General features: G+C 44.8%; 1 protein-coding gene across 3 annotated transcripts; it reads right to left on the bottom strand.

Annotated features, from left to right (window-relative positions):
* Positions 1-1,734: 1,734 nt before the first annotated feature.
* Positions 1,735-7,131, bottom strand: LOC147433030 (SNF1-related protein kinase catalytic subunit alpha KIN10-like). Of its 3 annotated transcripts, none has more exons than XM_086492783.1 (10): positions 6,749-7,131; positions 5,319-5,503; positions 4,419-4,601; positions 4,195-4,326; positions 3,357-3,542; positions 3,183-3,272; positions 3,022-3,105; positions 2,826-2,945; positions 2,152-2,238; positions 1,735-1,997 (listed from the first exon to the last, which is right to left on the bottom strand). In XM_086492783.1, the coding sequence occupies exons 1-10, from the start codon at positions 6,951-6,953 to the stop codon at positions 1,884-1,886; spliced, it is 1,386 nt and encodes a 461-aa protein (XP_086348909.1). In that variant the 5' UTR covers positions 6,954-7,131; the 3' UTR covers positions 1,735-1,883. The 3 variants fall into 3 exon arrangements, with proteins under 3 accessions (XP_086348909.1, XP_086348907.1, XP_086348908.1); XM_086492781.1 differs by having other exon boundaries at positions 2,152-2,409; positions 6,749-7,129; XM_086492782.1 differs by having other exon boundaries at positions 2,152-2,409; positions 5,319-5,522; positions 6,749-6,905.
* Positions 7,132-19,159: the final 12,028 nt, after the last annotated feature.

Below are 19,159 nucleotides of genomic sequence, written 5' to 3'. Positions count from 1 at the left end.
TTGTGATTTGTCTTTGAAACTGGCTGGCCTCTCCCCTCATCAGGCTCTCTCTATGTCTGCACAGCTCGAGCAAAAACAGACCCAAACATCTCTAATCCTCGTACCGCGAGAGAGAGAGAGAGAGAGAGAGAGAGAGAGAGAGAGAGAGAGAGAGAGAGAGAGAGAGAGAGAGAGAGAGAGAGAAGCATCTTGCAAGTGCTTTCATGAATTTGAATCAATAAGTGCGTGCCTCTCTCTCCATAAGCAGTGATTGAGTGCCTTGCATAGACCACATGAGATGCGATACAAGGCCCTATGTCATTGCATAGCCTTGACGTCAACATCATAGCTCCCTACACACATCACACTAATTTTGGCAAAACGTCTTGGGCCAATTCATCTTTTGCAATTTTAAATTGGTAGTAGCACGTGGTACATTCGAGTGCGCCACAACTGCTGATAGCCATAATCGTGTGCACGCCCAATTATTGAGCGCTATTGACAAGATTTTCACATTCTTTGCATGGAATTCGACGCTTGAAATTGTGAACTGCAGAAATCTTTTTGAAAAAACAAATTTTGCCCCTCACCTATATAGGAGAAATCATAATGCATGCCCTACTATAGCATCCACAGGGGCATGAAGCTCTCCCTCAACATTCTTTGCACTTGCCATCTGCAAGCTATCAAACTTTACAAAGGTGTAATTTTGCACTTTCATTTGTTTACCTTGCTTGTCCGTTTTGGTTGACTAGAGCATGATCTTAAACGCCAATGCTAGCACATATTCTAAATGTTAACCAATTTCACTCCACTATATCCAAATCAAAGTTAGAATAGCTTGGAATTTCCTTTGCATCTTCTTGGAGATTACCTAAACAAAGTACACTTTTCCTAACTGCTCGCGCTTAATCCTACCAAAGAACAAACCTAGTTGTGGAAACCTTGAAAGTAAAAGTTGTGGACTCATTAAGGCACCATTTACAAAGCTTCCAACACTTTTAGATTTTCTAAATCAACTATGTGCAATCTACAAGACTTTTAGTTTCTTCGTCCATCTACAAGACTCACCTCTGGTAGCATGATGCTCTTGTGCTGTTCAAACTCATGTACAGAAGCCTTGTATCCATAGTTTTGCTACTAAATACACAACTATTATAAGCATTTTGAATGCACAAGTATCACAGCATTAAAAAATAAGGACTCTACCTCAATACTAGAAACAGAAATTTTGATGACAAAGGAACAATCCCAAGAGACCTCATAAATCTATCCACAGAATCTTGAACTCAAGACCTGATACTCCAGGGAAACAGAATAACCACTCTAGAAAGGTTAATCTGTTTTCCTCTTCTTATACTCACACACACACACACACACACACACACACCCATGATAGAACAATTTTTTACGTCATTGGAACAATCCCACGAAACATAGGAGGAGATTCTACTTTTGCACCCACACTGCGTACACTGGAGTACGGCTTACAAGGACGCTATGTTCATTTCATTTTTTAAGTACAGGAAAAAGACAGTAAAGCTTCCCGCGCATGATGTGATCGTACTGTTAAAAAGCTTGGCAAATTGCATATCTATGTTCAAAACATCGAGGCATATCCTTTACAATAGGAGGTATGTTCCTCCCAAACGAAACCTCTACCCATTGTCTTAGTAGTAGAAGTACACAGGTAAATGGATTGGTGAAGTCAAGATCTGTGCACATCACCTCATCATTACAACCATACCATCAATATCAAGCTGCAACAATTAGTAGTATATAGTAAATGGGTTTTGCTTTTACACCGATTAGTAAACTATCATGGTGGGTTTCCTTTCCCCATACGACAATATCAACACAAAGTGAGTAACCCGATCAAGATATAATATCTACATACAAGATTCTCAAAGCACACGAAGCTCCGCAAGAAACGATGCGCAAAGGTCCAAGAAGAGAAAATGCGACCCACCGACTCTTTGCAGGTCCAGTAAGTACTTATCCTCCTTGGTTTTGTATAGCTGCATACCACAAATAGAATGTAAGCAACTGCAAGAAGTAGCCAAGTTAAGCTGGCTGTTAGTGTAGGTGTGGGTAGGGCAAACACCTAAAAACACAGATGTTAGGAAAAACCTAAAAACCCCCAAAAATGGGAAATCCAAAATGACCCCTTACCTGGACTTCAAACTTCACTGCACTATTGTCATCTCTAGACCCTATGTAGTCCGCTTCTGCACCTTTAAAGGCGGTTTTCAGCATTACCTGTGCATCCAAAGAGCCGTTTTGAAGTGAGATCGGGTCCTGTTTAATTTTGGGCTCTGGAGGAAACCAACGGCATTTCATATTGTAGTGTCCAATCTTCTTCCAGCATACAGCCAGCTCTTGCAAAGCCTTCAAAACCTCTGTCATGATCTCTCTGGGATGGGCACGAGACTGGCAACCGACAACAGAACCAGCTTTACGATATTCCCACAGTACTTATCAACAGCATGTTATCTTTTGGGTTTTTTGCAATTTCTGAAGGACATCTCGCACTATACAGACAAACCACTTACCAAATAGATACAGAAAATCCACACTGACAACAATGAAGAACTGCCTACATTTCTCCAAAAAGTTCAAAAACATGCATGTGAAATATTACCAATAAATTATGACAAAGCTTCATTTCAAGTTGAAATGAAAGCTTAGCAACTCTGCTCTAACTCCGCTGTTTGTGATGGATCTCAAAAAAGATGCCCAACATAAACACGCATCAAGGATTTCCGAGCTGTTATATGACCTATAACTCATAGCATCAACATAATAAAAAGTGTTATTTGATGGTGAAATTGCCATCTCTAGCATACCTGAAGACCCAAAGCCCATTTCCTCTCTGTCGAAAATCGAGGTACCCTGTTATTGGCCCAACCATTATCATATTGTCTCACTGAAGAGGAGCCCGCCAGATCAATTGATTTTGTTTGTGACTGATAAAAAATAAACTCATCAGAATGTCTCTTACAGCTTTGATTTTAAAAAGAGTTTAAAAAAATTTAGACTTACTCCTGCCTCTACAAGGTCACCTGCCAAATATCGATTAGACTCTCGTCGCTGATTGTCAAGGATCAGAAAGAAAGTAACTGTTGCCTACACATGGTTAGAATGTAGGTTATAAGGAAAACCGGCTGAAAATTGTGCCTTTATAACAATCCCAAACCACTTACCTTATTTTGCACTCTATTTTGTAGGGAGCTCAAAAGGTGGTTTCTGTCGAACCCAAGGCTTACAACTTGATTCAAAACATCCTCATCTATCTACAAAGAGTGTGAAGATGCAAACAATTACACCCAACAGCTTTAAAACTACTAGAAAGCACTGGCTTGCTGAGTGAAACAAACCCTTCTAGCTTGTTGAGCCGTATCTAGAGGAGGAACGGCTAGGTATCGGGGAAGGCGAAATTGAAACCAAGGATGCTGTTTTATCTCAGGAATTGTGTAGCGCTTCAATGGATCCACAACTAACATCCTAGGAATCAAGTCCCTTGCACCTGCAGACAAATGGCTGGGAAGGGTATAAATGGCGCCCTTCACCACTAAAACAAGGTCAGTATTCAAATGGTTCTGGTATGGTCTGGTGCACAGTAAATGAACATGACAAACACAATGTCCCTCTCCAAAGCCCATCCTCCACATCCAAACACTTGTCACAAAGATGCACCACAAACAAAAAAAAGGTCAATAAGACACTGTTGTTCCTTCCAGCTCTCTCAATAGCCAAGTCTGTAACGATCACGTTAAGTCCATTTCAAACATATGATGTACCCATCTTTTGACTTAGTGACATGGAATCTACCTCTCGACTATACCCATTTTGGGACCCCAGAACCACAATGACAGGTGCAGACCAATTGACCGGAAGGAAACAAAAAAGGGGCCCTCAGCTCCACAAAATCTCATGCATGTGGTCACCCAAAGCCTTAGTTACAGTCCACAGGCATAGCATTAGTAAAAGAAAGCCAAAAGGGCACTGCCAAATACAAAAGCAAGAGAGAATAACTTTGAAACAAACTGCCCTCAGAGATAACGTAGATAAGCCTTCTGCAAAAATCTGGAGCAACTAACAGAAAGGATATTTGCATATAACACTGGTGGAGACACAAGATTCACCACATTTAGAAACACACGTATCCGTAACAATAGTTTTATGAAGGCTCTACAACAGGACAGTTGTATTGACCTTTATTTTCTTGAAAAGATTGGATATGTTTCCGTCGTCAAAAGGCAAGCTTCCACAGAGAAGTGCATATAATATCACACCACAGCTCCAAACGTCAACTTCAGGTCCGGCGTAAAGCTTTCCTGAAATAACCTGAAAATATCTTGCAGGCAAAACACATGTACAGATCTGATCAAAATCATTTAGTTTTACTACTTAAGAAAGTTGAGCTATAAGAAGTTTACCTCTGGTGCGGCATAGTTGGGACTTCCACAACTGGTTTTCAGAAAGTGCCCATCATGCATCACATTACTGAGACCAAAATCTGCTATCTTCACATCCAATGTGGAGTCCAGTAAGAGGTTTTCTGGCTTTAAATCACGATGAACCACCATGTTTCTATGACAATACTCGACTCCAGAAATAATCTGAAGGACCCAGAAAAATGTTATCAAGTGAAAAGACCCCTGATGCCTTAAACGACAAGTTATGAGTCACCCAATGCTGAACCATGTCATTAAAAAGTTCACATTTAGTTGGACCGGCCATGCTGAATAGAACATAGAATGTCACCTGTGGCACAGCCTTTTATTGATAAAAACGTCTGCATAGTCTCATTATTGCAAGTATATGTAAATTCATTGTGAACAAATCACGTGAAAATGAACCCCTCCACACCTTTGTGTGGTGTTTGGAAAATGCACTGCAGGTTCAAACCACTTTTGGCAGAGGGCCCATTATGCTCAGAACCAGATGACCTCATGAACGCATTGTTGTGCACACCAATAGTCCTAAGATGGGGGCTCCCTTTTTAGATTTGACATGAAATCAGTTAGAAAAAGTGAACTTATCTCAGCAAGTGTGGGACAGTTCACAGGCCTCAAGACAAGTTTGTGAGTCAAATGACATGAATCAGCACAATGTGACCTTAGTTCTCTGTAGGTCATCCAATGTGCTGATGAAGCGCAATAGTTCTCAAAGACATGCATCTTACTGAGAAAATATGTAGAACAGCTTCGATAACTAAGAGTAAACCTCATTCAGTTCTAAAAACTGCAGTACTGAGAAGTTACTGTTAACAATGATTGAATAAAGACAATTCCAAGAAAAAATAATCTGAAAATCATGAAACCGCCAGCTAGTACCTGCTGAAAGAAACGGCGAGCTTCATCCTCACTTAAACGACCTTTTTCCACAATGTGGTCAAAAAGCTCTCCAGAGTTTACATACTCCATAACAAAATAGATGTCCGTCTCGGTTTCGATGACTTCATAGAGCCGAATAATATGAGTGTGCATAAACAACCTCAATATTTTGATTTCTCGTCTCACTGGGCCATAAAGCAAAAACTGTGAATGTGTCAATACTCTCCTTTAACCAAAAAAACCTGAAATAGAGGTTTAGACCAGTACATATTTCAAGCAATAAACCTCTACATATTTAGGCATATAAACTTTGTCCAGTCAAACCAAATAGTCTTGTTCAGCGACCTATTTGCGCTAAAAAAATATAAATTTTCAGTATATTTGCTCACATGACAAGGGTTTCGCTGGGCAACATGCTATATGGTTCTGAAACCGTAGGGAGGCTCACAGCTTGAGCAAACAAACCCAGGCTCCTTTTGACAATAAGCATGTACCACGGCATGCATTGTGAACTCCAAGATACACTTAAGAACTACGAACACCTCGCACCCGAAATTTCCCTCACTGTTAGTTTCAAACCACCTCTTGTACCTTATAAACATGAATGTCAATCGCATCACATTCAAACAATTAGAATATAAATTCATGAATACTTCCACGTTCTTTTCGCTTCCTGTTGGATAGACCTCCAATGGAAGGGCCAAAGCTTTTCCTCATTCACAAGAGGAGTTCACATCCTTTTTGCATCTCACACAACCTCACTCCCATTGGTGTTCCCAGTCCCTCAAAATTATGGATGAGGTTATGAATACCCTAACCCATAACCTACTAGCAATCCAAAACTTTACCATGTTCCTGGCTAGAGAGCCACCAATGAAGTGCCCCGTCTTCACTGATGTGGAGAGCCCAAGATTCACTGCCTCAGTTGTACATATTCTTGCAGGAATTTCTCTATCCATCACCGGAGTTCACTAAGGTTAATATTCTTCTTGATCAAGGAGAGACAGTTTATGAAGTGGCCCTTCAATTGCAAACTGAGCAGATGATGCTCCCATAAAGCCCCAAAATAACTTTCAGTTAAACCACAGATGAGGGAGGCCTCATCCTCCATTCTCCAGCTTAGAAGAATAAATCAGGTATCTTTTAAAAATTGTAAATGAGCACGAAGCGCACTGGCTTCTATGGCTGCCCTTCCTCTTTGCGACAACAAGCTTAGTTGAGAGGGAAAATTTAGATGGCAATGCACTCACCTATATCTCCACCAAAAAACTTAGCTAACAGATCCACCATCACTCAAAAATGGCCTATATACTTTGATGGCAGACATACCATTCGTAAGATCTTGGTTGCAGTTCCTAAAAAATATGAATCAAAAATCGACAGCCCAGTTCCTCTAAGAAGAAACAGCAGCACAGAAGATGCAGGCATACCCTTTTCTTCCATGTCCGCATTTCTGCTCATCTTCCGCTTGTTAAGTATCTTAATTGCCACTTTGTATCCAGTGAGCTCATGCTCTGCCAGCTTGACCTTTCCAAACGAGCCGAACCCGAGAGTTTTCCCAACCTTGTAGCCCAAGAGAGACAAATCTGAGGAGCCATGGATGCTTGGGCCTCGGGTACCAGTGGAGTGATCCATGATGATGGGCGCTCAAGGTGTGCACAGAGACACGCGCATACTACAGAGCCCGCTTCTCCTCTCCTCGCACTCCTCTTCCTGCAGCATTGGGCTACATCAGCAGCAGGCATGCGCGTGGCTTTGGAATCTTCGCAACTTTTATTTTCAACAGCCGCTTGCCAGTGCAACGCGACAAAGGTCTCTCGAGTCACTCTCTCCCTTGAAAAAATTGCTATTTTCACTTTCTGTACTTTAAGCTGGGGGTTCGAATAGATGTCTTTGGAGCAATCGGCAATGCTGAGCAAGAGGGGGAAAAAAAAATCAATTTGTAAAATCGAAAAGGAAGAAACTTTCCATTTTTTAAAATAGAAAAAATTTGACCAACCTCACTTTCTCTCTTATCTCCCTCCCCCACTCTCTCTCTTTGCGTCGCTTGCTGTGTGTCTAGGTCTCTCTCTCTCTCTCTCTCTCTCTCTCTCTCTCTCTTAGCGTGCGCACATGCAGTGCGGCCGACGTCTCAAATGGTGAAAATGGAGTCATGGCTCACTACCAGCACTGCACGCATCTACCCGTTTGAATCGCAGAAGCCATCGGCGGCTCACCCTCGCCATCAGAACTGAGAGGAGCAGGTCCTAACAGTCACTGCCGATGAAGCACCAGTTGCTTGGTGGGAAGATCCTCCATTGGGCTGCAGCGTTCTGCTCTCTGTTAGGAAGGCACTTTTAGCTCCCTCTCTCTCTTACTTTCTCTCACTACGACACCTCAAAGGCACCTACATGTGCTCGATGTGCGACGGTAGCCGTTGGCAGTGTTGGCAACCGTTTTGACGCCAGTTTAGGGTGCATGTGCGTTTTCTCTCTCTCTCTCTCTCTCTCTCTCTCTCTCTCTCTCTCTCTCTCTCTCTCTCTCTCTCTCTCTCTCTCTCTCTCTCTCTCTCTCTCTCTGTGTGCAGATCCCCCTCTACAGGCCCGCCCCCCCCCTCCCCGCGTGCTTCGCTACGCGTAGGATGTCCCTCCCCCTTCCTCTACGCGTAGGGTTTCAAACCCCCCCCCCCCCCCCCCAAAAAAAAATGTTTTAACGCGTAGGATGTCCCCCCCCTTCTTCTACGCGTAGGAAGTAGTTTTTATTTTTTTGAGACCCCGCCCCCGCCCCCACCACTTTTTAACTTTCGAGCCCCATAGGTCATTATGGTCTTTTGAGGGCTTTAGTATAACATTTCATTTCATTTCTACCCCCTCCCCCTCCTCCTCCTCCCCCCCCCCCCCCCCCCCCCCCCCCCTCCTTCACTTTTGTTTTCGAGGCGCGCACGCGCGCACACACACAGCTGAACATATTGAGGGCACCGGGCCACACCGCCTCGCGCTCCGCCACTCGTCGCGATCGCCGCCAGTGTGGGTGCACACGTACATCCAGTGCCTCGCCCGTTGCTAGAGTGGGTGCACACGCGCATCTAACCCCCTTGCGGACGGCGATCAAACATGAGGAAGACGAACGAAAAAGCCGACCCCCTAGAGGATGCCATTCAAAAATGCAAAGAGGAAATGATGGAGACCATCACCAAGATGAACCGCAATCTCTGGGGTACAATAAACATGCTCGAAGGACGCGTGTTGATCCAAGAGAGCAAGATAAGCACGTTGGAAGACCGAGTGACGACCCAAGAGGAAGAGATCGCGTCACTCAAGAAAGATCTCGTCACTCAAGAGATCGCGTCACTCAAGAAAGATCTCGCCGAAGCACGATCAAGAAACACACTGGAAGAGGGCGAACTGCAACCCTCAGTAATCGAAGAAATCAACACGATCAAGGAGCAAGTACGGGCCATCCAAGAGGGAGAAGAGCAGCACAAAGAAATGACGACTTCTTGGGTGGATGTTCTTACCAAAACTCAACAGAAGGCGGACGAAGCCGAGAAATGGATCAAGGTGGCCAAGAAAGGGAAAGGCAAGGAGATAACGCCCACGTCCACACCCAGCAACATCATTAATCAGACACTTGAGGAGGAGCAGAGGAGAAGGGTGCGCGCTTTACATGTGAGAATTTGCGGTCTTAAAGACAAAGGCAATGTGGACGAAGAAGTAAAAGAACTCATAGCCTTGGTGAGGATTCATGAGCCGACGCACACAAGGGCATGGAGAGTGGGCAACATAAAGAAAAATGGAAGCAGTGGAGAAACCTGAAAAGAAAGAGCACTCATCCTCCGTTTTCCCTCCATGTAAGCGAAGAAGTCCTTCTTGAAGAAAAGACCAACTCTTAAAGAGACTGGCATCTTTCTCGGGGATGATCTCACCCTCTCGCAGATCGCTCATATGCAGGAAGTAATGCCGGAGATTAGAGCGGCAAGGGAAAAAGGTAAGATCGCTTTTTATCAAGATGGAAAAGTGGTTTTATCAAGATATCCTGCTCTGCGGGAGGTTTTACATGCTTCCCACACAGACATGGAGCTAGCATTGTGGACTATGTCATGGCACAGCCGAATCTCATCTCTAGTATCCAGGATCTCACAGCTGGGCCTAGACCGGTCGAGGTGGCAGTGGATCATGCTCTGGTGTCGATGACCATCTCCTTCCAGTTCAGTGTAGCACACAGGCCACGAGTAGCAGCCCCCACTCGCTACACATTCACACGGGAGACAGATTCTGTATACATGGACGGAATCTACAGACGCCTATGCACTGAGGACCCGGGGTGACCTCTGGAGGAGCTAACTACTATACTGACACAAACATTACATGAGGCAGCAGCAGAAGCATACCCACACACCAAGCCTGAGTAGAGCCGCCGATCAGGGAGCATGCCTCAGAATAGCTGGTACGATGAGGAGTGCCTCCAGACTAGAGCCAGACTTCAGAAGGAGGTGTTGTTGGGGGACGTCACTCACAGACAGTCACAAATTGACTTCCGACGCCTGGTGCGGTGGAAGAAGAGGGCTTTTTTGGCTCGACTCGAGTCGGATCTATATCAGCTATTCTTGAGTCAGGACTCCCGTGAGGCGTGGCGGCTCTTTCATGAGCCCCCCCCCCCCCCCCCCCCCCCCCCCCCCCCCCCCGGCGATTTCCTCCGCAGAGACTTGGGGTCAGTACGCATCATCTTTGTACACAGTATCTCTCCTGAAGGAGTACGAGCGGAAGTGCGACGCGAGAGAGAGTGCGAGAAGAAGAGCACGACGATATGGTGAACTCGCTCTATTGTAATGTGTAGAGCATAGTGAGTTCTTATTAGGTTTTTACAAAAGAATATGTGTACATACCTGGCGGCCCGCCCACTTACGTGGGCGACCACATTGGGCTTTATACCCCAACAACCTCCCACTTAAAGTCCAATGTGGTACTTTAAATGTGAGAGAAGCTACTATACAAGCTAATATACAAGAGATGTAGAGAAGTGATGTACTACCCTACACCTAACTGCTTGCGAAAATGCGCAAAGCTCTCTGAGGGAAGTCCTTTAGTAAGTAGATCAGCAGGATTTTCTGTGGTGTGAACTTTGACAAGCTGAAGTTGCTTATCCTCGAGCATTTCCCTGATGAAATGATACTTCACATCCACATGCTTTGTCTTTGAGTGATAAATTGGATTGCGAGCCAATCGTATAGCACTTTGACTATCACAATATAACACAGGCATCTCTTCTTTGATTCCCAAATCTGTTACTAGTCGATTAAGCCAAATTGATTCTTTGCATGCCTCTGATGCTGCAACATATTCAGCCTCTGTAGTAGACTAAGTAACACAATCTTGTAATCTAGAACGCCATGATACTGCTCCACCAGCCAATGTAAAGACATACCCTGACGTAGACCTTCGGTTGTCTAAGTCACCTGCATAATCTGAGTCTGTAAAACCCTTTACACTTAGCTCCTGACTCCCATAGCATATACGCATACTCTTTGTAGCTTTCAGGTATCTCAATATTCCTTTCACTGCCTCCCAATGTTTCTTGCCTGGGTTTGACATGTATCGACTTACTACTCCCACTGCAAATGCAATGTCTGGGCGAGTAGCAATCATTGCATACATCAAACTACCCACTGCAGACGCATATGGAATCTTATCCATTTCAGCTTGTTCTTCCTCAGACACAGGACAATGTTGTTTGCTAAGTTTCACATATGGTGGCAATGGAACACTCAATGCCTTTCCCTTCTCCATATTGAAACGTTGCAAAACCTTGTCAATATACTCTGTTTGAGATAACCAAATCAACTTCCTTGATCTTTCTCTCTCAATGCGCATACCAAGTATATGACTTGCCTCACCCATGTCTTTCATGTCAAACGATTTTGCCATCTTTGACTTCAAAGCTGAAATTTCTTCCAAGTGCTTGCCAGCAATCAACATGTCATCCACATACAAAATAAGGATCAGCAAACTACCATCCTTATCCTTCTTTGTATATAGACAGTGATCGAACTCACTACGTTTGTAGCCTTGAGAAAGCATAAACTTGTGGAATTTATGATACCATGCCCTCGGTGATTGTTTTAAGCCATAAAGACTCTTTAACAACTGGCATACCCAATCTTCCTTGCCTTTCTCAACAAACCCTTTTGGCTGCTGCATGTAAATTTCCACATCTAAATCACCATGCAAGAACGTTGTCTTGACATCCATTTGGTGCAACACCAAATCTAATATGGCAACCAATGCAAGAAAGCATCTCAATGTAGTCATCTTGACCACCGGAGAGAAGACTTCATCAAAGTCAATGCCTTGTTCTTGCTTAAAGCCCTTGGCAACAAGCCTTGCTTTGTACTTTGGCTGACTATCATGAGCGGTGATCTTATACCTGTAAACCCATTTACAAGGTAGAGCCTTTTTGCCCTGTGGTAATTTAACTAGATTCCATGTCTTGTTTTTATGCAGAGCTGTCATCTCTGACTGCATGGCCAATTGCCAATTCCCGGAGTCCTTCATTTGCACTGCTTCCTTGTAACATGAAGGCTCATTGCAATCAGTCAACATGACATAGTTCATAGATGGAACAAACCTATCAGGAGGTCGCGTGACACGTCCAGATCTACGCACAATAGGTGGCTCAGGCTCAGCCACAACCTGTGGTTCCAATCTATCCTGTCCTTGCTCCTCTTGAGCCCTGACATTTTGTCTTGCACGTGCAGGTCCATCTTCTTGGAAGACAACTCTTCTAATCTCCTCAACCCTCTCTGGTTTAGAATGATATTTGGATTCATTAAAGTGAACATCATTGCTGCGGACAACCTTTCTGGATTCGGGATCCCAAAGTCTGTACCCCATCTCACCAGAATTACCATAGCCTAGAAAGATGCACTTTCTACTCTTTGGCTCAAGTTTGTTCCTAAATTCCTTTGGAACGTGAGAATATGCCTCACAGCCAAAGACTCTGTGATGCTTGTATGAGGGCACCTTGCCTGACCATACCATCTCTGGCACTGAATCCTTCTGCAAAACCTTGCTAGGAGATCTATTTACAAGATGAACAGCTGTTGATACAGCTTCAGCCCAAAACCCATTTGGCAGCTGTGCATTAAACAACATACTTCTGACCTTCTCTTGTACGGTCCTATTCATCCTCTCAGCAACACCATTTTGAGGAGGATTGTAAGGAGCAGTAAGTTCACGTTTTATACCTTTTGACTCACAAAAGTCTTGAAAGGCCTTTGAAACATACTCTCCACCATTGTCAGTGCGTAAGCATTTAAGCTTCTTGCCACTCTGATTCTCCACAAGTGTCACAAACTTTTTGAAAACACTAAACACTTCATCCTTGTGCTTGAGAAAGTAAACCCATACTTTCCTTGAGTAATCATCTATAAATGTCATAAAGTAAGAAGCTCCCCCTAGAGATAGGTTAGGCATAGGTCCACACAAATCACTATGAACAAGTGCCAACTGTGTATCTCTTCTACTGCTTCTATGCTTATGTGGCTGCTGTGTTTGCTTACCATACAGACAATGTTCACAAAATTCAAAATTATTAAATGAAAAGCCAGGCAAATAACTAGAACAAGACAAGATTTCCATTCCCTTCTTGGACATATGTCCTAACCGGCTATGCCACAAAGAAACGTTCGGCTGCTCGGTTACATTGATTACATTTTTAGAGACATTTGATACATAAATCATGTAAAGTCCTCCAGACTTTAGTCCATGTGCTACTGTCATAGAACCCTTGGATATCTTCCACATGTTCTGTCCAAAAGTGGTGACGTAGCCAGCATCATCAAGTAAACCTGTGCTGATCAAGCTCTTTGTAATTGCGGGAACATGTCTCACATTCTTCAGCGTGAAAGAAGAGCCATTCTGAAACTTCAATTGAACATCTCCAACACCTACGATCTCACATGTCTGCCCATTGCCTAGCCGAACATTATCTTTAGTGTTCACATAAGAAGTAAACCACTCCTTGTTTGGAGACACATGAAGTGATGCCCCTGAGTCTATAATCCAGTCACTCAGTGCATTTCCATCAGATGCTGTAAGAAGAGCTGAGTCCATTGTATTCTTCAAGAAGTAGATGTCTCCTGACACTAGACTGCCATCCACTGCAACAGTGTTTGTCACATTTATTTCTTGAATCTTCACTGAGGACTTGTTCTTCTCACCATGGTCTTCAGCTTTCTCTTTTCCTTTTTCTGCTTTCCATTCTCTGCAGTCTCTTTTCATGTGACCCTTCTTGCCACAATGGTATCATTCTATGTCACTCTTGCCTTTAGCATTGCGGGACTTACTACGAGACTGATTCCTCTTTCCACCTTTGTACTTTTCTTTGGTCCTTCCCCTGACAACTAAGGATGTTCCTTTGCCTTTGTCCATTGTCTTTCTATTGGTTTCTTCAGTAAGCAGACTTCCTTCTACACCTGCTATGTTCAAACCATCTGGAGGTGCAGAATTACTCAAAGCTGTGCGAAAAGTGTCCCAACTTTCTGGCAATGTGATCAACAGGAACATAGCTCTAACAGGTTCATCAAACTTGACACCTTGAGCTGACAGCTGACAGCTGACTATAGATTGTGTTGAATTCATTCAAATGATTGGACATAGGTGTCCCTTCTTTCATCTTCAAGTCAACAAGCTTCTTAAGCCAGTATACCTGTGAAGCTGCACTCTGCTTCTCATAAAGATCACATGAGCTTTAACCATGCTTGATAAGCCGACATCTCGTCTACTACATTGAAGTAAACTCTTTCTGCCAAAGTCAGCATAATGGTAGAAAGTGCCAATTCATCCATTTCGCTCCATTCATCTTCGTCCATATCTTCTGGTTTTATCCCCTTGAGCTTTATAGGTTTTATCTGCTTCTTTTGTACCAACACGTGCCAAATATGCTTCTTCCACAATGGGAAATTGGTTCCATCCAGCTTCTTGATATTGTAAAGAGCAGTGTCCTGTGATCCAGCCATAGCTACGCTTCACAGTGGTTTACTTTCCTGGGAACAATTCGGCAGAGTTTCCCCTTTAAACTGACCTCTGAACCAATATCAACCTGTTAAATGAACCAAGAAAGCTTCAGATTCTGCATAAATTTCGGCAGAGTCTCCTTTGTAAAATTGCTATGGTGTACTCAAAAACAGCTCAAAAAACATTGTCTCTCTTACACTGTAAGCTGCGGGTAAACCTGTCCTGCACCTGTACTGTCTCTGACTGTCCTGTCACTGTCCTGTAAGCATAGACTGCGAGAATGCCTCAACGGCAGTAAAGCAAAGATGCAATCCCAACTATCTAACTCACAGTCAATACATCCTAGCTGCCTATCTAAGGGTGCTCGAGGGATCGCTCCAAGACCTGTATCACCGAAAGGATCTCAACATTCGAGAATCCCCCAGCTCAATAAAACCTCACTCGACCCTCAACAAAGGCTGCAGTAAATCTGATAGTACATAGACTTCCCACAGTCATACATCCACAAATTTCCCACTATATGTTGTAACCGCTGCGGCGGTTGTTTGTTGCGTGACTCACAGCCAACAAACCCTCAACAAACATACATCATCTCTGACAATACATCCCATGTGGAAGTACCTGCAATGTCAGGATGAAATCTGGAATATCAAGCAGCAAACACAAGCTACCTGATGAACTAGTGGATGTCGCCGACAGTCTGTGTGTAGATGCGCCTGTGTCGTATGTGACACGCCTCCAAGAATTGTGAGCCGTCCTTCGATGTGTAGACAACCACAAATCAACACTCTGGGAGTGTCGATATCCTCAGCACCTGCAGTCGTAGGCTGAAAACCCCAAATTTGCAGAGTCGGATCTGCACCCGTCGAGACCACGTAGTCGAAAATGGCCTGCGTAGACCTTTGTCGAAGCCGAACGGTGGCCGAGATGACCTTAGAATGAATTTTTGGGGCCGTGTCTTTGCCTGTCGAATTTCACTCCAATCTGAGCTGGTGACTCTAGCCTCCTGAAGTGCTGCCCCGAGCCTCGATCTAAGCTCTGATACCAATTGAAGGAGTACGAGCAGAAGTGCGACGCGAGAGAGAGTGCGAGAAGAAGAGCACGACGATATGGTGAACTCGCTCTACTGTAATGTGTAGAGCATAGTGAGTTCTTATTAGGTTTTTACAAAAGAATATGTGTATATACCTGGCGGCCCGCCCACTTACTTGGGCGACCACATTGGGCTTTATACCCCAACAACTCGAGCAGGATCTATATCAGCTATTCTTGAGTCAGGACTCGCGTGAGGCGTGGCGGCTCTTTTATGAGCAGTCCCCCCCCCCCCCCCCCCCCTGCGATTTCCTCCACAGAGACCTGGGGTCAGTACGCATCATCTTTGTACACAGTATCTGGACAACCGCCCCTCCCCGACCCCCCTAATCCATGCCCACACGCATGTGTCTTTTTCACCGTTGAGATGGTGAAGAAAGCTATTGACAAGATGAAGACTGGGAGAGCATATGATCATGATGGCCTAGTGAGCATTTCATGCATGCCAAAGACCTACTAGCAGAGCTCCTAGCAGTCATGTTTAATCGTGCCATGTGTGAGGGCCTACCGGACACTTGGAGCCTATCTACGATCGTACCTATCTTCAAATTAGGAGACCCCATGGATCCTGGGAATTATCGCACTATTATGATTGGGCACACACTGGCACGGTTGTATGCATCCATTCTTGAGCAACAGCTGAGTAGATGGGCAGAGAGGGAGGGAATACGTGCAACTGGACAGGCAGGATTCAGGAGAGGCTTCTCTACTCTTGACCATATCCTGACGCTCAGGGCCATCATCAAGGAAGGCAGATCTCATGGGAGACGGATCTATTGTAGCTTTGTGGACTTCCGCAAAGCTTTTGACACAGTACCAAGAGCTAGACTGATGCGCAGACTACAGGAAATGGGAGTACCCACAGAACTCATTTGGGGGACCATGGCATTGTACAGATCAGTAGTAGGGCATGTACGCACCCGGGAGGGACTTTCTACACCGGTTCACTCCACTATTGGGGTGAAGCAGGGCTGCCCGCTCTCTCCTACTCTTTTCTGTATGTATGTGGATGAGATTTCTGACTACATTGACACTGATGGAGATAAAGGGGCTCAGTTGGCAGGGACATGGATTCCACTTTTGTTATATGCTGATGACATAGTGTTGATCTCCGAATCCCCAGAGGGATTGCAACGTCAACTAGATGCTCTGCATACGTTTGCCCACGAAAGTGGTTTGTCTGTCAACTTGGGTAAAACCAAGGTTATGGTGTTTAATACCGCCCCACAGTGGATCAGGAGGTCAGCACCTACATTCACATACGTCCAGGAGACTGTGGAGTACACAGACGCTTACACTTACCTTGGAGTGGTTTTCAGCGGACCTGCATTCTCACTCAGAAGAGCAGCTGAGACCAGACTTACTAGAGCCCACGTAGCATTGGGTAGATTGGAAAGGATGTGTTCGTAGGTTCAGTTTCAGGAGCCCCGAACGAAGCTCTGGCTCTTTGACACCTTGGTGGCTTCAGCATTGCTTTATGGAACCGAGATATGGGGACCTTCACTGGATCACCATGGGAGGCAGGGTCGCACAAACGGTTGGGGGAACATGGAGAAACCTCTCGTCTCTATGATCTCGCGGCTCATTAGAGCCAAGGCATCAGTACCGCGAGCCATTATCCGCACATAAGCCGCACATGGCAACTTCCTAGAAACAGAAATGCTCGCATAGCACTTGAATCCTCTCGACAATTAGCCATACAAGGAGATACAACATGCTGGTATGGGGAGATGACATCATGGTTTCAGGCACATGGGTTCAGCATTGACAGGCTGCCACCATTCCATTACTCTTTGGATGCACCATCTCTCACTCTTACACAGTCAGAGATCACCAAGCTCATACGCCAAGACCTGACCCAGCTAGACACCAGGAGGACATGGATAAAACCAGCACAGGAATTGGGCACGAAGATGGCTTTCTACATAGACCACCTTCTCCAGCTTACGGAAGATGGTTTTGTGACGAGACCCAAATACATGGATTCCCACTTGTCTCATGGGATACGATGTGCTATTGGCCAGTTACGCACATCCTCTCACCAGTTGTGGATTGAAACTGGGAGATACAGCGGAGTACCAGCAGAAGATAGGACATGCACCTTGTGTAACATGGAACCTGAGACAGAGCTACACTATACATGCCGCTGCCCCGCCTACTACGAGATACGAGGCCGATTCCACTGCCTGTTCAGAGAGGGTTTTGGACCACTCTCAAGAGTCATGGGATACGAAGATCAGAGATGTCTGGGTTTGTTCTTGCTCGGGCTACGTAGACACAGAGATAGCCTGATGAATGGAGAGGCTAGCCAGTCTCAAAGACGGATCACAGACTTTTTCAGAGTAGACACGGGACAGCCGCAAGAGCCACTCCCACAGCAGAGCTCCCCCTCGTCTCACACCAGAGGCACACTAATTGACCGAGCGATTGAATTGGGGAAATCCACGCGCCCGCGACTGCGAAGAACTACACATCATCGACGGAGGCTACGACAGAAAATTCAGAGCACGCTGGCCAGGCATGCACGACGCTCGGTCAGACTACTAACCATGGAGGAAATTGATGAGATTCGCCAACAACCGATGATAGATCTCTTGTGATTCAGCTATCCCAACAAGCCGCCCATTTTTTTGCTTAGTTTGTTGCTTGGCTCACATCGACCAGCTTAGGACCCCATAGTATATATCTTTGTTTTGTACTGTTGGTAGGTTATTAGGTTATTTTGTTACTCTGACTTTGTATCAGATCCACCACTTTGTAACTTTCGGGTCTCATAGATCATTATGGCCTTTTGAAGACGTTAATATAACATAACATAACATTTCTCTCTCTCTCTCTCTCTCTCTCTCTCTCTCTCTCTCTCTCTCTCTCTCTCTCTCTGTGGCAAACAGGTGGGGTTGGGTTGGGTTGTGTTGTGTTGTGTCGCCTGCGTCGATTGCTTCATGTAGGAGGTGGACGTACACTGCGATGAACCCTTTGAAAAGTGCCACGTTAGTGGCAATTTTTAATGTTATTGCAACTATTATTAAACCTATCGTCTGTTTAATAAAATTTTAAAAGTGTCTCCCACGTCAACTGGGGGTTCGAGTGTGTGCATGAGGGAGATTTGGGGAACTCTCTAAGGCTTTTTGCCTTGTGATTCCAATGCACCACCTGTCGAAGCTCGAGCAGCAACTCTGTGTGCTTGTGTGACACTATAGAGAACAACGCCCTTGGCAATAAGCCAGAAGGAATGCCCAACTTGTTGAGCAACAATGACCCCTCGCCCATACATGCACAAGGGTACATCATTGGATGATTGGGACATGTGGGGGAGCCCAACGAATCCAGTATCACCTAATATTGTTGTTGTCACTTCTGTATGTAAAGGGTGTGTGTCGATGTCTGTAACCATCCTTACATGCGTACTAGTAGAAGCCCCATGTGGCAAGCCATTGATTAAGATGTCGTTGAGCACCTCCAATATGACTGGCATGTTTGAAACCTTTTACGCTCTTGACTGCACTAAAGGTCATTGCACCTCGTTATCTTATCACAACCTCCCATGATACATGAGCTATAACATATTAGTTGAGGTAAAGCAAGACTGAAAAACACTCAGTTAAGAGGGGTAAGATCTTTGCACCTTGCAAATAAGAGAGCTTACTTGCTCCACATGCACATGTATGCCTGCATGAAGGGGGGAATGCAATGGAAGCAAGGTATGGCTTGTAAAACTACTACAAAAGTTACAAAAACAAAGAAAAAAACTCAAAA

This window comes from Adiantum capillus-veneris, chromosome 20 (assembly GCF_014529385.1).
Source record: "Adiantum capillus-veneris isolate H3 chromosome 20, ASM1452938v2, whole genome shotgun sequence".
NCBI lineage: Eukaryota > Viridiplantae > Streptophyta > Polypodiopsida > Polypodiales > Pteridaceae > Adiantum > Adiantum capillus-veneris.
The sequence above is the reverse complement of the archived record's forward strand: the minus strand, read 5'-3'. Positions and strand labels throughout refer to the sequence as shown.